The sequence below is a fragment of the Pelobates fuscus genome, chromosome 2, assembly GCF_036172605.1.
Source record: "Pelobates fuscus isolate aPelFus1 chromosome 2, aPelFus1.pri, whole genome shotgun sequence".
Lineage (NCBI taxonomy): Eukaryota > Metazoa > Chordata > Amphibia > Anura > Pelobatidae > Pelobates > Pelobates fuscus.
This window is the reverse complement of record NC_086318.1, coordinates 307,466,103-307,485,436: the sequence shown is the minus strand read 5'-3', so window position 1 is coordinate 307,485,436 and position 19,334 is coordinate 307,466,103. Positions and strand designations below refer to the sequence as shown.

Genomic DNA, 19,334 nt, shown 5'->3' with positions numbered 1-19,334 from the left:
GGGAGATTTCAATCTTCCTTATGCTAATATGTGGGTCATATTGACCCCCATAGAGTGAGGGAGGACATGGGGGGCTTAGGAAGTGGTGGGGAGCACTGCACCATGACGCTTCTAGTTTTAAATTTTACAAGGAGGGAGCTGCGCGCCATTAGCTCCCTCCTTGTAATAAACTGAACGAACAGTTTAATACAAATTAATAAAATACATTGCTGGAACTCAAGGAACCCTAAGAGGGAAAGTATCAACACCAAGGTACAAACTGCAGCAGCTTCTGATAATGGACTAACCATTGTGTTCTCAAATAGTAAGATTTCTTATGATGTAGAAATCTATTCTTGTAACAGGAGTAGGATATGGGGTATATTCTAAGCATTGTATTCACAAATGTAATCAACACATCTAATTAACCATTAAAAGCTTCCATATATCCAGGAATATGAGTAGTAATCGGAATAGTCTATTAGTTTCCATGGCAACTGTGCCATATTTAGCCTCAAAATATTACCTGTTTTGCAATGAAAAATCTTCCTTTTAAACCTGAGTATTATTTGTGTACACTGAAAACACCAAGGCGACCCAATATCAAATAGTATCCATATTCGTGGATTCGCTTGATATAGTTTTGCTATGGAAACAGATATTATTCAAACACTGATAAACTATTGGGCTATTGCCAGTCCAAACTTTGTTGTTTTCAGTATGAGAGTTGATAAAGTGTCAGGGAATATACCTTCCTGGAAGCAGATGGTAAATCATATAACTGGAGGACCCATGATCTAAAAACCTGTTAGCTTTTTGCACTGGCAACATTATTTAATTAATATCATTAGACTAATACATTTGTATTTGGAAAAATTACAAAAGGTTTTGTCATGGGAAGGCATAAAAGGTCATAACAATTTTATGCCTCACCATGCCTCCACTCACCATGCCGCAAGAGTGAGCATGTCTACTAAACAGTGAGCAGCTACTGGGCTGCCCAGTCCCTAGTACATAGACCTACACCCCTCCATGACCCTATTTTAAACATCAGCAGTAGACAAGTCGCATAATGTCCCCTCCCCATGCCACCACAGTAGAGCTCATGTGGGAGGGAGGCATAGAGTCTCCCCTGTGTTCCCACCCATGGGCATTGGGTGGTGGACTTTAAATTCAAAAATGTGTGGCTAGACATTACTGTCAACTGCTGACCTCAGAGGGGGACTATTGATTTAAAAAAAAATGGTCAGTGTGTGGGGGCTACTTACTGAAAAGTGACATAATGTACCCAACCACCACCCATTGGTAGCTGGTGAGTGCACTTATGTCCCCTATCCCAGCTCCCACCCATTGATGGAATTGAGGGACTTTAATATTTATAAAAGGGAGACCTAATGGCAAGTGGGGGCTCTAATATAGATAGGCCATCATCAATGGGTGGCGAGTTAGGATTCTAGTATTGATAAGGGTGGAGCCCAGTTTCACCATGAGTGGTGGGTGGGGGCTTTAATATTGATGAGGGGGAAACCTAGTGTCCTCCAGCTCTCACCCATGGGAGGTTTTAAAATTATTATACAAGGGGATGGACATCTCATTGTCCCGGCCCCCCCAACAAGTTGCTATGGTGTTCAATCTATAAATCCATGTGGATTCAGCCTTGAGTAATATCCTAACTTGGGATTGTTTATCCCACCTCAGATGTATCCACTGCAAGCCGATTTTTCAAAGTCCACTAACATCATATGGTGTTATCTAAAATGACGAGCTGGAGTAGTATTAATTCTAGGGATCTATGTTCCATGACCCTCTTCTTAAGTCTCCTTGAGCTCTGTTCGACATATTGTAGCTCACAGTGACATGTGAGGGATACACTAAAAAGATAAATTACATGTTAACCTGTGAGCCACAGTATATCAGTTGAGGGTAGTATTGGAAACGCAGTGCTCAACCCCATGTTTAATGTGATTACAAATTATGCATCTGGGGGTCCCAAATTTCAATGTACCAAAGTTCAATCCAGGATTTGAATGGTCAGCTGTTATGTCCCTGAGTTTTGCAATAGCCAAAATATTTTTTAGGTTTGGGGCTTTCCTAAAAGTAGTTCTGAGCATATCTGCTATATCTATGGCTAATATATCTAAATATGGTCTATGCGATCTGTTTGGTCACAAATGCTAATTTGTCCTTGGAATATTATATAACACTGACTCTAAGATTAGCCTTGTGAGTCTACTACACCAGTTTACCCTGTGCCTAGCTTGTATTTCAACTGTTATTCATGTCAGTGTGTGTTTTTCTATAGTTTTTGTAAAAAAAAATATACATATACTTGTTATATGCAGACTGTACTTAAAGGAACACTATAGGATCAGGAACACAAGCATATATTCCTGACCCTGTAGTGTTACTAACACCATCTACTCCCGTCTTGCCCCCCTAAATATAGTAAAATCTTGCTTTTATTCTAGTCTGCTGGTGCTGGTGCTGCTCCTGATCTGCCTCATATGACATCTTCATAAGTGGTGATCTCAGCCAATTGCAATGCTTTGTGAAAACATTGAATTGGCTGAGCTTGTCACGGAGGCAGCTCAGGGACAGAGCCAGCACAAGCCAAACAGTCATGGCCAATCAGCATCTCCTCCATGCAGAGGGTAAAGACACTGAATGTCAGTGCTGCACACTGTGCAGTACTGCCCCAGGAAGCACCTCTAGTAGTCATGTGAGCAGTGGTCACTGGAAATATCACTGTCTTTTCATTGAAAAGGCAGTGTTTACATTACAGCCTAGTGACTAGGCTGTGTTTACATTACTAGGCTGTAATGTAAACACTGCCTTTTTAATGAAAAGACAGTGTTTACTGCAAAAAGCTTGAAAGGGAAATAAGCTGTAGTTGTTCTGTTGACTATAGTGCCCCTTTAATATTTTGCCATTTCTACTCTGTTGTTCTTAATTTGTTTAGTTCTTCATACTGTAATGAGTCAACCAAAAACAAGAACAGAACGTGCATGTAGCAAGTGTTTTAAAAAATGAAACGCTTAGAGTCATGTCTACAAAAGCTTGCAGTTTAGGGAATAAGATCCATGAACTTGTGACAATAATGGCAACTGATAATGTAGATTTAGTCGCTGTTACTGAGACATGGTATAATGAGAAAAGTGAATGGGACATAGCAATACCAGGGTACTCTTTATATAGAAAAGACAGGGAAGGCAAGAAAGGGGAGGGGTGGCCCCGTATGTTAAGGAAAGCATAAAATCTAGCCTAATAAAAATAAGGAAGGTGAACATAGAGTCTGTTTGGGTTACGTTAGAATTTGGTAATCACACAGTAACTTGTGTAGGTGTGATTTATAGGCCCCCAGGACAAATAGAAATCTACTAGTTGAGGAAATAGCTAAAATGACAATGAAGGGGGAAGTTATCATCATGGGTGACTTTAACCTTCCTGATGTGAACTGGAAAACCAAAATAGCTGCTTGTGCCAGGAGCACACATATTGTAAACTCCCTACTAGGATTATCTCTAAAACAAGTCATTGAAGAACAAACTCGTAAGGAGATTTGTTTAGTGTTAACAAATGGAGATTTGGTATCAGATATTACTGTAGGTAAAAATTTTGAATCTAGTGATCATCAGTCAGTGTGGTTTAATATAAGAACAGTGACTGAGTCACACCACACAAAAACAAAAGTTTTAGACTTTAGAAAAACAGACTTTTCTAAAATTAGAATGTGTGTAAAGGAGGCGTTATCAGACTGGAGCAATTTAAATGGAGTCCAAGAGAAATTGGATTATTTAAAAGTTGCACTGATGAAGGCAACAGAAAATTGCATTAGGCTTGTCAGTAAAAAAAAAAATTCAAGAAACCACTGTGGTTTTCCGCAGATGTGACCAAAATAGTAAAAAAAAATTAAAAAAAAAAAAAAGCATTTAGTAATTATAAAAAAAAAAACAGAGTGAGGAAGATAGACAGATCTATAAGATTAGGCAGAAAGAGGCTAAGCAAGTTATAAGAGCTTCCAAATCACACACAGAAAAAATATAATAGTCAGTAAAAAAGGGGACAAAATATTTTTTAGATGCATAAATGAGAAAAGGAAAGTAAAACAAGGATTAGTTAGATTAAAAACAAAAGAAGGAAGGTATGTAGAAGAGGATAAAGGTCTAGTTGACTGCGACAATTAATATTTTTGTTCAGTATTTACAGATTAAAATGAAGGAAAGGGGCCTCAGTTAGGAAAATGGACAAATTAGTCATTTGTTAGATGTAAGTTTACAGAGGAAGAGGTTTTGTTTCAACTGTCAAAAGTAAAGACAAATGAGTCAATGGGACCTGGTGGAATACACCCACATTTATTAAAAGAGCTTAGTGGTGTACTAGCAAAACCACAGATTTATTTAACCAATCATTGTTAACAGGAGTAGTCCCAAAAGATTGGAAGTTAGCGAATGTTACGCAGTACTGGAGACCGTATCACCAGAAGGATATTGAGAGTTCAGAGAAGGGCTACTAAACTGGTTTGTGGATTGCTGGATAAAACTTACCAGGAAAGGTTAAAGGATCTTAACCTGTATAACTTGGAGGAAAGACGAGACAGGGGGGATATGATAGAAACGTTTAAATACATAAAGTGGATCAACACAGTAAGGGAGAAGACTATATTTAAAAGAAGAAAAACTACCACAACAGGAGGACATAGTCTTAAATTAGTGGGAAAAAGTTTTAAAAATAATATCAGGAAGTATTACTTTACTGAGAGGGTAGTGGGATGGTAGTGGATGCAGCTTCCAGCTGAAGTGGTAGAGGTTAACACAGTGAAGGAGTTTAAGCATGAGTGGGATAGGCATAAGGCTATTCTAACTATAAGATAAGGCCAGGGACTAATGAAAGTATTTAGAAAATTGGGAAGACTAGATGGGCCGAATGGTTCTTATCTGCTGTCACATTCTATGTTTCTATGTTTGGAGTTTTTGCATTGCAAAAGCAGTCTTAATGTTCTAATTGTTTCATATATTTTTATATACGTTTTATACTGTTTGATCCCCCTTGTTGTTGTCCTTCAGGTGGCTTGGTGTCCCCGAGCCCCTAATAAAGGTGGGGGCCAATTAAACTAATTAAACTAATACCTATCTAGTTACATAGTTACATAGCTGAAAAATTGGTTAACTCAAGACAAGGTGCTGCAGCAACTAAAGAAAGTTAAAATAAACAAAGCTCCAGGGCCTAACGGTATCCATCAACAAGTACTATCTAATTAAAGTATACTTATCATCTAAAGTAATCATTCTTTTAAATATTCAATTATTCAGCCCCATAAAATGCTGGGTTCACGCCGGGTGCCACTATTTAGGGGGGGTGCCACTAGGTAATGTTCTGTGTGGCTGCACAGGGCACCATGGCAGTAGGGGCGCTGGACAGCCGACACAGTTCACACACGCAGGGGCCGGGAGCAGGAGCAGTCTCTGAGAGCTGGGGGCGGAGTTAAATGGGATGTGGAGGCGGAGCCACGTCAGCAGTAGGGCGGGGCTAAATGTGGCCTCCAACCGCTGCTGCTACTGCTGCACACAGAAAGGAAGCAGTCTCTGCTTCCCCAACAACTACACACCAGGGACTTCAGTGACTTTACTTCTCCTCCAGTAAGAGAGAGAGAGTGTGAGTGTGTGTGTGATTGTGTCTGTCTGCTTGTGAGTGACTGTGTGTGTGACTATCTGCCTGTGGCTTTGTGTGTAACTGTCTGCCTGTGACTGTATGTGACTGCCTTTGACTGTGTGTGTAACGGTCTACCTGTGACTGTGTTTGTGAATGTCTGGGTGTGACTGTCTGCCTATGACTGCATATGTGACTGTTTGCCTGTGCCCATGTGTGTTACTACCTATGACTGTGTGTGTGACTGTCTACCTGTAACTGTGTGTGTGACTGTCTGAATGTCACTGAGTGTATGTGACCATCTGCCTCTGACTGTGTGATGCTGCCTGTAACTGTTACAGTCTGCCTGTAACTGTGTGTGTGTGACTATGATCCTGGGAGTGTGTGCATGTGGCTGTGCTTGACAATATATGTGTACAACTGTGTGCATCTGACTGTGTCTGATTGTCTTAGTCCTGCAGTGAGCCGGCAGCTGGGATATGACGTCATCCTGGCATCGGCGTCATTACAGTGCACGTGAGGGACCTGTGCAAGAAGAGCACAGAGATCCCAGCAGCAAGCACTGACCACCAGCCCTCCACTTCAGCCCTCCCAGATCAAGGTAGGAAGATTAGGTGGACCTCTTATTAAATGTGTGTATGTATGTGATTATTGTGTGTGACTGTGTGTGCATCTCTGTAGTTAAGTGTGTGTGTGTTGAGATTTCCATATTTAAAGATACTAAATTAGGGTGCTGTTTAGCAGATAGTTCCCTTATTTGGTGTCCTTAAAAATAGAACCCGCCCCGCATGCCAAATGCTCTAGGTAGGCCCCTGATATGGTTTGTATAGTGGAAAAGCCTTAATAATACTGTTCCACTTTGTACAAGCGTAGTTAGAGCACCCGGATTGATATTGCATAGTGTGGGAATTTATCAATAGAGAGCGACAGCTGGTTGAAATTTTGTGTCAGCTAAAGAATTTCATGCAACCCAAATAGGCATGTGACCAAACTCTGGTCAGACCGAGAAATATTTTGGTTTGACCGAATAAACAAAACCAATTAAAATGTTGTCCATGCACATGTCTAAATATTATTTCAACTTTTAGGCTGACTTATCAACTAATGAAATATCTCGCCACTTGTAGACAAAGGCAAGCATCAGCTCATCGTTACCTAATTTTTAATACAAGACAGTGATTGGCAACAATCCAAGCAGTGTGTAGACAGACACACAGACAGATTAGCAGTGAGTGAATATAGATCAAGGAAGCCAGCCCGTTATAATATGTAAGTGCATAGTGCAAGTAACAGTTGATATCTACTCACCAGAGAGAGAGAAATCCCCCTTCTGACTTTCACTTTCTCGAATTAAATATGATCCCTGCTTGTTTTCAGAGGAAATAAGAAGTCTTTCAGCTTCTGCACGCTTGAGGTCATTAAAGAACCACCTGAAAGAAAAACAGATGCCCTTAATACAGGTCCACAATATCATAAACTAGGCCCTGGGGAGATAGCGCAGCTAAGCGGACAAGGGCACATGTGTGAGTGTGGGGATAGATGCGTGTGATTGGTTGTGTATGCATGTGTGGGTGGGATTATGTGTTGTGTGAGTTAGTGGGGGGTGGTCTTATGTATGTGATTGTGTGTGTAGGTCTGTGAATGCAACTTGGGATTCGGGCTAGCAACAGCCACCCGCCCCATGGGTTTGTTTTGTCTCATCTAGCCGGGGGTATGTCCTTGGCAATTAAGTTTGGTTATGTTAATTATGTGGAATAAAGTGAACACGTTTTCAGGTCTCAACCTCCCATGTTCTAAAGTGTTAACCTTAGGTTACCTGTTATGACGTGCCCACCAAGCGAGGACAAGGTCGGCTGGTGATAAGCATTGGAAGGAAAAGGAATTTATGCCGAGGGGGGAGGTGAGAGGAAGTGGTACATAGGCGCATGGTCAGTTTATTGGCAAGGATGGTTGGGTTACACTGTACAACACTGTGTGTTAAGTTTAATGTTAAATCATGGTTATTTATGTTTTGACGTTTTGGTTATATCAAAGAAAAGAGAATATTAAAATAAACTATGGATGTGTTATACAGTAATTATCATATGTTATAATAAATGCTGTGGCCTGTTTTATCCATACTACGTTATCTGTCATTATGGTTGGTTGAAATGGGTTGGTTTGTTATTATGCTGCATCGCGATTCCCCACTACGTACATTCAAGTTAAACACAAATCCTATTATAACCATTCACATACATAAACCTATATTTTCTGCTGAATAAGTATCATCTGCTTATTCGCCACTCATGGATAGGGAATGGGGAGGGGCACTAGGTCCCCTCCCATTAAAATTTAATGTAACCCTTAATCAAGTCTCTCTGCCCCCCCCCCCTTTATTTCACAGAACGCATACGCATTTTTTTTTTTTGTTTTTTTTTACTAGACAGCAATTTCTGCCAAGTCACTAGTTTTGCGAATTTAGCAGACATGCGCCCACCTGCTCAATCTTCTCGAAGCCGGGTGACAGTGCCAAGCTATAGGGTAATCATGAGGACTGAGAGAAAAAAATCAGGTGTCACACAGTAGTGCTATTTCTATTTAGAGAAAAAAAAATCAATAGACTTTCTTTTAGGGCAATACTGCACTTTGTGGAGTATTACCTATAACATTTTTGAGTATTACCTATAAGTACACATTGCTGCTGCATTGTTAGAGAGGCCTTGTGTGTAGCGGAGGCCTGGTATTCCACAGGTTAACTCCACTATAGATCCCAGTGAGGCTCAGGAACAAGTAGTAAAAACACCATGAAGCAATAATTCCAGCAAACAAGTAATCCATGAATATCCCCATACAGATCCCAATGACTGGACGACACACAGCATCAGGAGCAGAACTGACTTTTAATTCACACAACTTCTTAGTGCTGTCGCAAACCTCCTGTCCTCCCCCCCAGCCCCCACCCCTGGGCGGCGGGTGGGGGCCATAAAGATAATGAGGGGGGGACCTACTGTCCTTCCCCCCTGCCCCCACCCCTGCGCGGTGGGTGGGGGCCATAAAAATAATGAGGGGGGGGACCTACTGTCATCCCTCCCGGCCCCCACCCCTGTGCGGTGGGTCGGGGCCATAAATCACAATGTGGGGGGACCTAATGTCCTCCCCTCTGGCCCCCACCCCTGAGCGGCGGGTGGGGGCCCTAAATACTAAAAAGGGGGGGACCTAAGGTCCTCCCCCCTGGCCCTCAGCCCTCAGCGGCGGATGGGGGCCCTAAATACCAAAAAGGAGGGACCTAAGGTCCTCCCCCCTGGCCCCCACCCCTTAGCGGCGGGTGGGGGCCCTAAATACTAAAAAGGCGGGGGGACCTAATGTCCTTCCCCCCCGCCCCCCACCCCTGAGCGGCGGGTGGGGGCCCTAAGAAAAATGCCCCCCCCCAGGTGACTAGGGGTCCCCAAACCCCTAGTCACCCCCTCACCCCCCCCCCAAAAAAAAAATTAACCCCCTACCTATCCCCCTCACCCTAAAAATAATGAGGGGGGACCTTTAACTAAGTACCTGTAAAAAAAAAAAAATTACCATTCGATGTTTTCTTTCTTTTAAATCTTCTTTTTTCAGCCCCAAAAAGGCCAAATAAAAAAACATAATAACCGACGCAATAAAAAAAAAAAAAAAAAAACGAGCACAAAAGAAATAATCCATGTTTACCCGGTGAGGGCTCCGCGCAGACTGAGCTCTGCAGGGCGGGGGAAGGCTTATAAAGCCTTGCCCCGCCCTGCAATTAGGCTCAGAGCACTCTGATTGGTGGGTTTAAGCCATTCAGTCAGAGCGCTCTGACAGGTAAATGAAGAGACTGACAGGTAAGTCTCTACATTTACCTGTCACAGCACTCTGATTTACCTGTCAGAGCACTCTGATTGGATGGCTTAAACCCACCAATCAGAGTGCTCTGAACCTTATTGCAGGGCGGGGCAAGGCTTTATAACCCTTCCCCCGCCCTGCAGAGCTCAGTCTGCGCGGAGCCCTCGCCGTGTGAACATGGATTCTTTTTTTTTTTTTTTTTTTATTGCGTCGGTTATTATGGTTTTTTATTTGGCCTTTTTTGGGGCTGAAAAAAGAAGATTTAAAAAAAAGAAAACATCAAATGGTAAGTTTTATTTATTTTTTACAGGTAGTTAGTTAAAGGTCCCCCCCTCATTATTTTTAGGGTGAGGCGCGTAGGTAGGGGGTTAATTTTTTTTGGGGGGGGAGGGGGTGACTAGGGGTTTGGGGACCCCTAGTCACCTGGGGGGGACATTTTTTTTAGGGCCCGCACCCACCGCTCAGGGGTGGGGGCCGAGGGGGAGGACATTAGGTCCCCCTTTTTAGTATTTAGGGCCCCCACCCACTACTCAGGGGTGGGGGCCAGGGGGGAGGACCTTAGGTCCCCCCTTTTTAGTATTTAGGGCCCCCACCCGCCGCTCAGGGGTGGGGGCCAGGGGGGAGGACCTTAGGGGGGCCAGGGGGGAGGACATTAGGTCCCCCCTTCTTAGTATTTAGGGCCCCCACCCACCACTCAGGGTGGGGGCCGGGGGGGACAGAAGTTCCCCCCTATTGTTTTTTTTAGGGCCCCCACCCACCGCTCAGGGGAGGGGGCCGGGGGAGGACAGTAGGTCCCCCCCATATCATTGAGTAAGCTTTGACAACCCCCCCCCGCCCACAACCCATGTGCGGCGGGTGGGGGGGTTGACAAAGTTTACTCAATGATATGGAATAGGCGTCGAACCGAACATCACATATGTTCACCCGCCACGGCGAACGCGAACAAGCAATGTTCGCCAGGAACTATTCGCCAGCGAACTGTTTCGGGACATCTCTATTCCTTATAAAGCATTCTCCCATGCAAGGGAGGGATTTACAATCATTAGTACAGTATCCAATCATACCTGAGTAGCCGCCCACACAGCTCCTCCCCTTAGCCTGACTCATAATCCCATTATACAGGACACAAATTCCCTGGGTTTCTGGATGTACCCCTAAACATAGGGGTACACCTTTAAATATTACATCCCCTGGTAGCCCTGATCTGGGTGAGTGACATATCCAAAAATCACCCAGATCAGACCAGGGGTTCGGGAAATTTGTGGAAGTAATAAAAAGTCCGACCGCGCTGGAAGGAACAGCCGAAATTGGTTACATGCGTTTTGGCCCTGCGGTCGGTCACAGAAAAAGAGAATAAACTGCCCGAATGACTTGGGCTATGGAGACTGGAGAGGATTCGAATGAATACCCTTTTTCGTGTGGTTCTGTCTACCGAACGAGTAGCCGTTCGGTATTTATACGAATTGGCAGCAGTGTGGAGATCTCAGCGGTGTTTGCCTAACCGAGTGTCCGATTTGGGTTCCAGACACTCGACGGCAAAACACAGCTGTTCGGGAGTTTAAAATGGCCGCCGCCACGTGTTCGTCTCCCGAATGGCGGCCACCCAGAGAACAAAGAACCCACTACACGAACCGCCAATTAACCATTTGCAACATTGTTGCGAACAGTAATTGGAGGCACACTTACTCCTGGGGTGGTCTGATTGTTCGGTAGTTTCACTCGCATAATAACTGGACTAATTTTACCGAACAATCAGACAAATTCTACATACACTTCACATATACAAGTTACAATTCAGCCGAACACACTGACATAAATGCAATTTTTTAGGACAGCCCAATGCCATCCGCTACATTGTGTTTGTGTGATAAATCTTGCTGACACTACACAATGTAATTACCATCATGCTACACCACCATAGTTACATATAGTTACATAGCTGAAAAGAGACTTGCGTCCATCAAGTTAAGCCTTCCTCACATATGTTTTTGCTGTTGATCCAAAAGAAGGCAAAAAACCCAGTCTGAAGCCCTTGAAATATTGCAACAAAATAGGACCACAAAATAGCAGTCAGATGTCTCCTTGGATCAAGCAGCTATTACCCAACTAATTAGAAATTATATCCCTGTATGTTATGTTTTTGAAAGTATTTATCCAATTGCAGTTTAAACATCTGTATAGACTCTGACAAAACCACCTCTTCAGGCTTTCCATATCCTTATTGCTCTTACTGTAAAAAAAACATTTTCTTTGCTTTAGATGAAATCTCCTTTCTTCAAGCCTAAATGTAACCAGTGTCTAATGAAACAAAAACTTAAAATTCTTCTCCATGCAAAATATAATTAGGAAATATATCAGGATTTTCTTATCAAGGGTTACTCCAACCAAAAACATTGTTTTCATAAAACTTGTTTTTTGGTATAGTAACCCCATCTGTGTTGGTCTGACCTCCTCCCCCAAAAAAGGCTTAGACTTATTTATTTTCCCTTGATGGGACCAAGTTCTCCCTCAGCATGATCTTCCTTCCCCGATGTAACTCTCTCTTGCTGGAAGGGTTGGGAGGTCAGAAAGGGGGGAAGACCGAAGCAGTACAGAAGAAGGGTGCCGGGGTGCCACCATGCTGTGCGTGCTAGTGAAAGATGCTAATTTTGAAAAGAACTGACATCAGTCAGCCCGGAACTTTGTTCTGGGCTCGTTAATGACACTTTAATGGAGGAGTTACACTTTGGGCAGTGGAGGGGTTAATCCCTGTATGTGCAGCATTTCAAAAGAAAAAAATTGCATATACAGACTTTAGGAACCATGACCACTTCAAACCACTGAAGTGGTCATGTTGCTTGGAGTAACCCTTTAATAGTCAAGCTGCTATCTTAGATTAATCTGATTGCAACAAGTACAATTAAGAGCATTCTATGTAATATACAATGACAGGAGGAGGCACAGTTTCTAATTATAGCTCTTCATTGTGGAGATCCAAATTAAAAATATGTTTCCTGTTCAAAGTTCACTGAAATTTCGTCACACGCTGAATAAATACAACCATTAAGGACAAGTGCGTATTAATTACATACAGTTATAAAGATAAGTTGGGCAGGGTTTTACACTGCTTAGCTATTTCTGTTTGCATAACTATAAGCATTTTTTTCCATTGCTGTACAATACAAACTATAAAACTGTTGCGGTCGCTGGCCCGCCGTGTCACACGGCCGTGCCCGACCGGCAGAGCCTCGCCGACATCACGAGCTTACCTGCTCGTCGGCGAGCCAGCAACCGCTCCCCCAGGTATTCCAGGCATCGCGCCCAAATCCAAGAGGTCGCCCTCTGACCAATCAGAGCATAGAGAGGGATATTTAAATCCCTAACTCACCCCAGTACCTTGCCCTGTCGTGGTTTCCTGTTCCTGGTTTCCTGAGAGTGCTTTATATTTGTGAATCTGATTTCCTGGTATCCTGATTTTGGCCTTTCCCTGGTTATTCTGAATTCTGGTTTCCCTGACTTGGCTTGTGTAAACGGTATTGTGTATTTTCTGGCTTCCTTGACCTCGGCTTTCCCTTTGACCATTCTCTGTCTCTAGCGTATTAGTCCGGCCATTCTAAGGTCCGGTTTACGCTCTGTCCTTTTATTTTTCCTTTTCTTGTATATGTATATGTTTACGTAGTTTCTGTGTGCTGGACCACACTAGTAGTCGTGACAAAAACTCATTTAATACAGATTTTTTTTTTCTTACATTTGAGGAAAGATGATGGCTGAATTTAGCCTGAGATTGAAAAACAAAAGTATATATATATATTATATATAATTAAACAATTATAGGACAGATATATTTTTCCATGCTGTCTATCAGTATGTAAAGAAAGTATGCAAAACAAAAAGCATTCCATTTAACTACCTCATACCGAAATCTGAGTCACTGTCAGCTGAAACTAGGAAAACCGGTTTTAGAAGCATCTATGTACAAAGATACACAATACTATTTTTGTTAACCACATGCCAAGCAATGTGTGTTTAATGTAATCATAATTATTTCTTATTTACTCAGCTGAAATCCTGAAGTAAAAGGACAGGCAAGCAGAAATCCATTTCATATAAACCAAATATTTTCTAACTTTTATAATTACTAATAGCATTGCTATTAATAACACTATAGTTACAACAACAACAACAAAAATTGGAACAAAAATATATATTTCCCACATTCATATTTGGTCTGAGACCATCCCTGAGATAATTAATTTTAGTACTGGGAAGGCTATTCACTAAAGAGAAACCAGAACCAACTCAAGTGTTTTCCCTGAAGTCCCTCATACCATGGGCAATAGATCATCAGCTGCATCTAATAATTCCCCAAGTTGCTCTTTGAATTCTACAGACTTTCAAGTTCATCTCAGTCATGTTTTAGTACATATTCAGTGTGAACCTAACAACTAACAAGAACATCTTAGGGAAACTTGAAATTGCATTGTTACGTGACATGCCAAGCACTTGGCGATGACACAGAGTTTCCAAGGTATCTTAAGGTCTCCGGGGTTCCACAAAGTATAACAGTGAAAAACTCAGTGGATGAACACTATAGGTATATTGCTTAAATTACAATAAGACAACGAGCAAATAGATATATTACCAAACTCTGATCAGTAAGCCTGTGTGCGGCATATATAATGGGTTTGCCAACATTTTTATTTATTTGTAAGCAATATATCTTTATCTGAAGTATTCCTTTCCAACATTAAAAAAATCATCCTAAGGGTCCAACAAACCCATTTAGCATCACAGCAGAACAGTCAGCCAGAGCAGCTGCACAGATAAGTCAGTGATAACATAGAACATTCATTCCAGGCTAAAACAGGGGACCACCTTTTTCGGCATTGTGTTTGACACCACTGGTACACCCCGTCGGGCCCTTTTGCCAATTGTCACAATTTCACAAAGTTTTGAGAAATTTATTTATGTAAATCATATGTATCTTTGTCTTGCAATGTAATATGGCAAACTGTTTGCTTGACTCAGCAATCCTTTGTAGGTGTGAAACAGTCCATTGTATTAATGAGTATAGACTCGCTGATAAGGCACAGAGAAAAGAACAACTGGGTAATAACACAAACTAAAGGAAGTAATTCAAAGTTTGCAAAAGTGAAAAGCATCCTTCCCGATTAAATTATTGTATATTATTATATATACCGGTACTTCCTCTAAGTGCTGATGTTTTTTTTTTTTTTTGCATTTATAGTCACACACTTGTAGCAATCTCCGGGTTTTTCTGTACTTTGGACCTCTGTAAATTAGTTTGCTGAGATTGTTCCTGTCATTCTCCATTTGATTAGAACGTGTAATGGTTGGTTCTAACCCTGATTTGTCAAGTGTCAGCGAGCTCTCAAGGCTTTAACAAATCAGGGAATTTATGAATGAATGGGATTTTATCTACAGTGGTTTGAAAAAATTGGTGCCTCTTTCCTGATTTCCTCTATTTTTGCATATTTGCCATTCTGAATGATTTTTGCTTTTAAAACACTATCTAAATAAAATAATGTGAAGCCAACAAAATTCAGTTTTACATTCTAAACTAACAAAGGGTTAAAAGGGTTACTCCAACCACCATGACTGTTTCAGTGTTTAAAGTGGTCATGGTGCTTGGAGCCTGTATGTGCAGTATATAAACACATTGTTCCTAGCTGCTGAAGGTGTAATGAGAGTTCCGGGCAGGCTAATGTTAATTCTGTGCATATCTGTCGTTAGCGCACACAGCACAGGCAACAGACGACCCATGGTGGAACAGCCACTCCTTCCCCCTTGCCATCCAAGTCCTTCCCTCATAATGTCCTATGTGACGTCCATCCACCTGCAGTAAGTCACCATGTAGGCTCAGCAGGAAGAACATGACCTTGGGCTGGGATTGCAGGCAAATGTTCCTTAATTTCTATAATTAATACACTATTCTTTGGCTAGTATAACCATTTGAGAAAAAAGTTACCCAACACCAACTAATTCATATTTGCTTGCAGTCATCTGACACAGAACTAACTTGAAATAATGTTATATGATAAAATATACATGCAAAAAGAAATATGTCAATTTGATAATAATAATAATAATAATAATAAACATACATGTTCCATAAAAATGTGTATCAGATAAATTTGGTGCATCTATTTTTTGGGGAAATCCAGTGTTCCTAAGTATGCATACTGGGCTACTAAACTGGTTCATGTATTGCAAGATACAATTTACCAGGAAAGGTTAAAGGATCTTAACATGTATAGCTTGGAGGAAAGACGAGACAGAGGGGATATGATAGAAACATTTAAACACATAAAGGGAACCAACACAATAAAGGAGGAGAGTTTATTTAAAGTAAGAAAAACTACCACAACAAGAGGACATAATCTTAAAATAGAGGGACAAAGGTTTAAAAATAATTTCAGGAGGTATTACTTTACAAAGAGGGTAGTGGACGCATGGAATAGCCTTCCAGCTGAAGTGGTAGAGGTTAAAACAGGGAGGAAGTTTAAGCATGTGTGGGATAGGCTGGCCTAAATTTAAAATAAGGCTATGGACTAATAAGCATATTTATAAAATTGGGAAGACTAGATGGGTGAAATGGTTCTTATCTGCCGTCACATTCTATGTTTCTATGTTTCATATATGTTCTTCTATGTGACATGTCCAGCTACAAAGTGAATACAGTTTAAATAGGAAAGAACGGAAAACATTGTGAACTCATTGCAACACTATCCAAAGACCCATATGCCTTGGTAGCAGTAGAGTAGTGTGTATGGGCCACAGTGCAAGTTGCCCTTGGCATAAAATTCTTAGTGGCACAAAATTTCAAAAGAAAGAAAAAGATTATAGAAAGTAGTATTAATAAATAAAACATAATGTGCCCTCCCAGTCACACAGAAAATCTCCTAATGTTCGAACATTCTACAGTGTTTCACACATACAATCACAGACCTATACACAGATACACAGATTCACAAATATACACACACCACAATCACACACACACACACAATCACAGACCCACACACACACTTATATAATCACAGACCTGCACACAAAGGCACATGCATATACACACATAATCACAGATGTACCCTACCTCCTATAGTCTGTAAGCTCGTTTGAGCAGGGTCCTCTTCAACCTATTGTTCCTGTAAGTTTTCTTGTAATTGTCCTATTTATTGTTACATCCCCCCTCTCAAAATATTGTAAAACGCTACGGAATCTGTTGGCGCTATATAAATGGCAATAATAATAATAATAATAATAAATAATAATGTACACACAAAGACATCCGTATAAAATCACAGACCCACACACACACAGATATAACAACAGACAAATACACTCAGTCACATACTTATAAACACAGAACCACACCCACACATACATCACACACATAATCAGACACACACATATGATCAGACCCCCACACACATACAATCACATACATACACAATAACAGACCTATACACAAATCACAAACCTGTACACACATAATCAGACACACACACACACACATTTACAGACCTATTCGCACAATAACAAATATACACACACAATCACAGACACACACACAAACACAAACCTATACACACAGTCACATACATACACCCACACATAATCCCAGATGTACACACGAACAATCACAGACCCACACATATACAATCAGAGTGACAGAAACATACACACAATCACTTACATACACACACAATCACAGACCCCCACACACACAATCACATACTTCTACATACAGTCACATACATACACTCATAATCACTGATGTACACACACACATACACACACAATCACAGACTCAAACACACAAACAATCCACGCTATGCCACTGCATGGTAGGGACAATATTACTCTAATCATGGACCCATATACCATGGTGCCATTTTAAAATCCAATATATATATATATATATATATATATATATATATATATATATATATATATATATATATATAACAGATTATCTTTTTTATTGGACAAACAGAATTTTTTAATGACAAGCTTTCGGGAGAACCTCCCTTTCTCAAGTCTGAAGCATTTCTGAGCAAGACGACGCATAGAATTCCAAGTTGAGTTGTGATACAGGGGTTGAAGCGACATGAGTGCAAATGAGACACAGGTTTGATAGAAAATAGACAACATTCTTCCAGAGGGTCATGAATATCTTTCTGAAGATCAGAGTGAGCAGGGTTTTACATCAAGTAGTCTAATAAAGATGTAGGCAGTATTTCAGAATGCAGTTTTGGCTATGCAGGTTTTTCCTGTTAGCACACTTTGCATCTCTTAAAGGCTTGAAAAAGTTGTGAAGTTCTCAAAGTGATGTAATGGCAATAATCAGTTTTTTTTTTTTTTATATATACATCAAGGATAAATCGTTCATGAATCAGGAGTTGCTTTATGAAACAGGTTTAAAGTAGAATGTTTAGAGAGTTTGAGAATAGAAGATGGTGATGAAGGATGGTGTGGTTATAGTGTTAGTACCTGGAAAGTAGAGCCTAACCATTTGTCCTCTGTTGAATACATAAAATACTATCATTTTAAAGCATCATAAATTGTATAAATAAACCCAAGGCAGACATTCCATATTTTCTTCTATAGATCATGTTATTTTGTAAAAATGCCAGATTCGGTAAGGCAAATGCATAGTATTGTGCAAAACAAAACAGAAAAAAATAGCTGTGGTATGTAATGCTTGAACAAAAGAACCAAAACAAAAACCTGGCAAAACCTGAACTACATACCTATAAAAGGTCAGTTCTCTAATCTCTATATATGATCAATGTCACACTCCAAGCACCGTAACTTCTAAAGCACATAGTAGTGATGATGGTTCCAGAAGTTCCCTGGTACCCCCTCTAATGTAGGCAGTCAAACTAGATACCAGTTCCTGCTTGGTAGTTGTCCTGGACAGTGCAGGCAAAATCAAGCAATACTCTGAGCTTTGAGGTGTCCAGTCTACTGTGGGCTGATGTCAGAGAGCAGTCTGCAGACCCATTCTTAAAGCAGAGCTGCCTTTACGCATGGCCACGCTGGGCAGTTGCCTGTTGGCCTCATGAGTATAGTGGCCCCACTACGATGGCCATGGGCCGAGGCTGACATGGAAGATACTTTCATCACACCTGCCAGCCCATGCAGAGCATGTCTCGCTATCTGACTTCTCAAGTCATTGGGGAAAACACTATGTTGTCCTTGGCCCATGTCCATCACAGTTTTTCCCCTGTGCTTGTGAGGCCGCTGGGCAACTGCCCAGCATGCTTCTGGGTAAAGACGGCTTCATTTTATTGATAATTTAAGTTTTTATTCCTGTGCTTGGTTGTGTGGGGTCCAGTGAACTGCTTTACTCCGTGGCCAATAATACTGTTAAGACGGCCTTGTCTTAAATGGTTTGAGAAATTACTCAGGGAGGGTGCCAGGGCCTTCCTGGTGGTATCATAACGACTACAGCGGGCCACAATAGTTATGGGGTACAAAAGATAGAGCAGGTTTAGCGCTAATTAACCAGATAAGGCAGGGCAGCAAAAGAAAAGGTGATCCCTCCGAACCTTTTCAAAATCAACAGAAATAAACTAAAACAAAGGTTGCACCACAAGAATACAATAAAATACTGTTGCCAGTAATCAAATGAATGAAATAGTCCAGAATAAAAAAGGAATACCCCTTTAAATGCAATACAAATTCTTGGGTATGGGGATTTGGGGATTACTTTAATAAGAAAATATGTTCCTTTAATAAGGCATTAATGGATAAAGCATACAAAGTAAACAGTAGAAAAGGAAAGTATAAACTCCAGTAGTTTAAATACTGTAACAAAGAAGTAAAACAGCAGATGCCGAACACTCAACATAGAGATGCTCAATGTC

At 41.1% G+C, this 19,334-nt stretch overlaps 1 protein-coding gene across 1 annotated transcript in view; it reads right to left on the bottom strand.

Moving 5' to 3' along the window:
• FRK (fyn related Src family tyrosine kinase) overlaps positions 1 to 19,334 on the bottom strand; it is a 123,353-nt gene that overhangs the window by 66,266 nt on the left and 37,753 nt on the right. Inside the window, exon 2 of the mRNA XM_063443500.1 lies at positions 6,934 to 7,055. Coding sequence (XP_063299570.1) covers positions 6,934 to 7,055 — 122 coding nt within the window. The remainder of the gene's footprint in view (positions 1 to 6,933; positions 7,056 to 19,334) is intronic.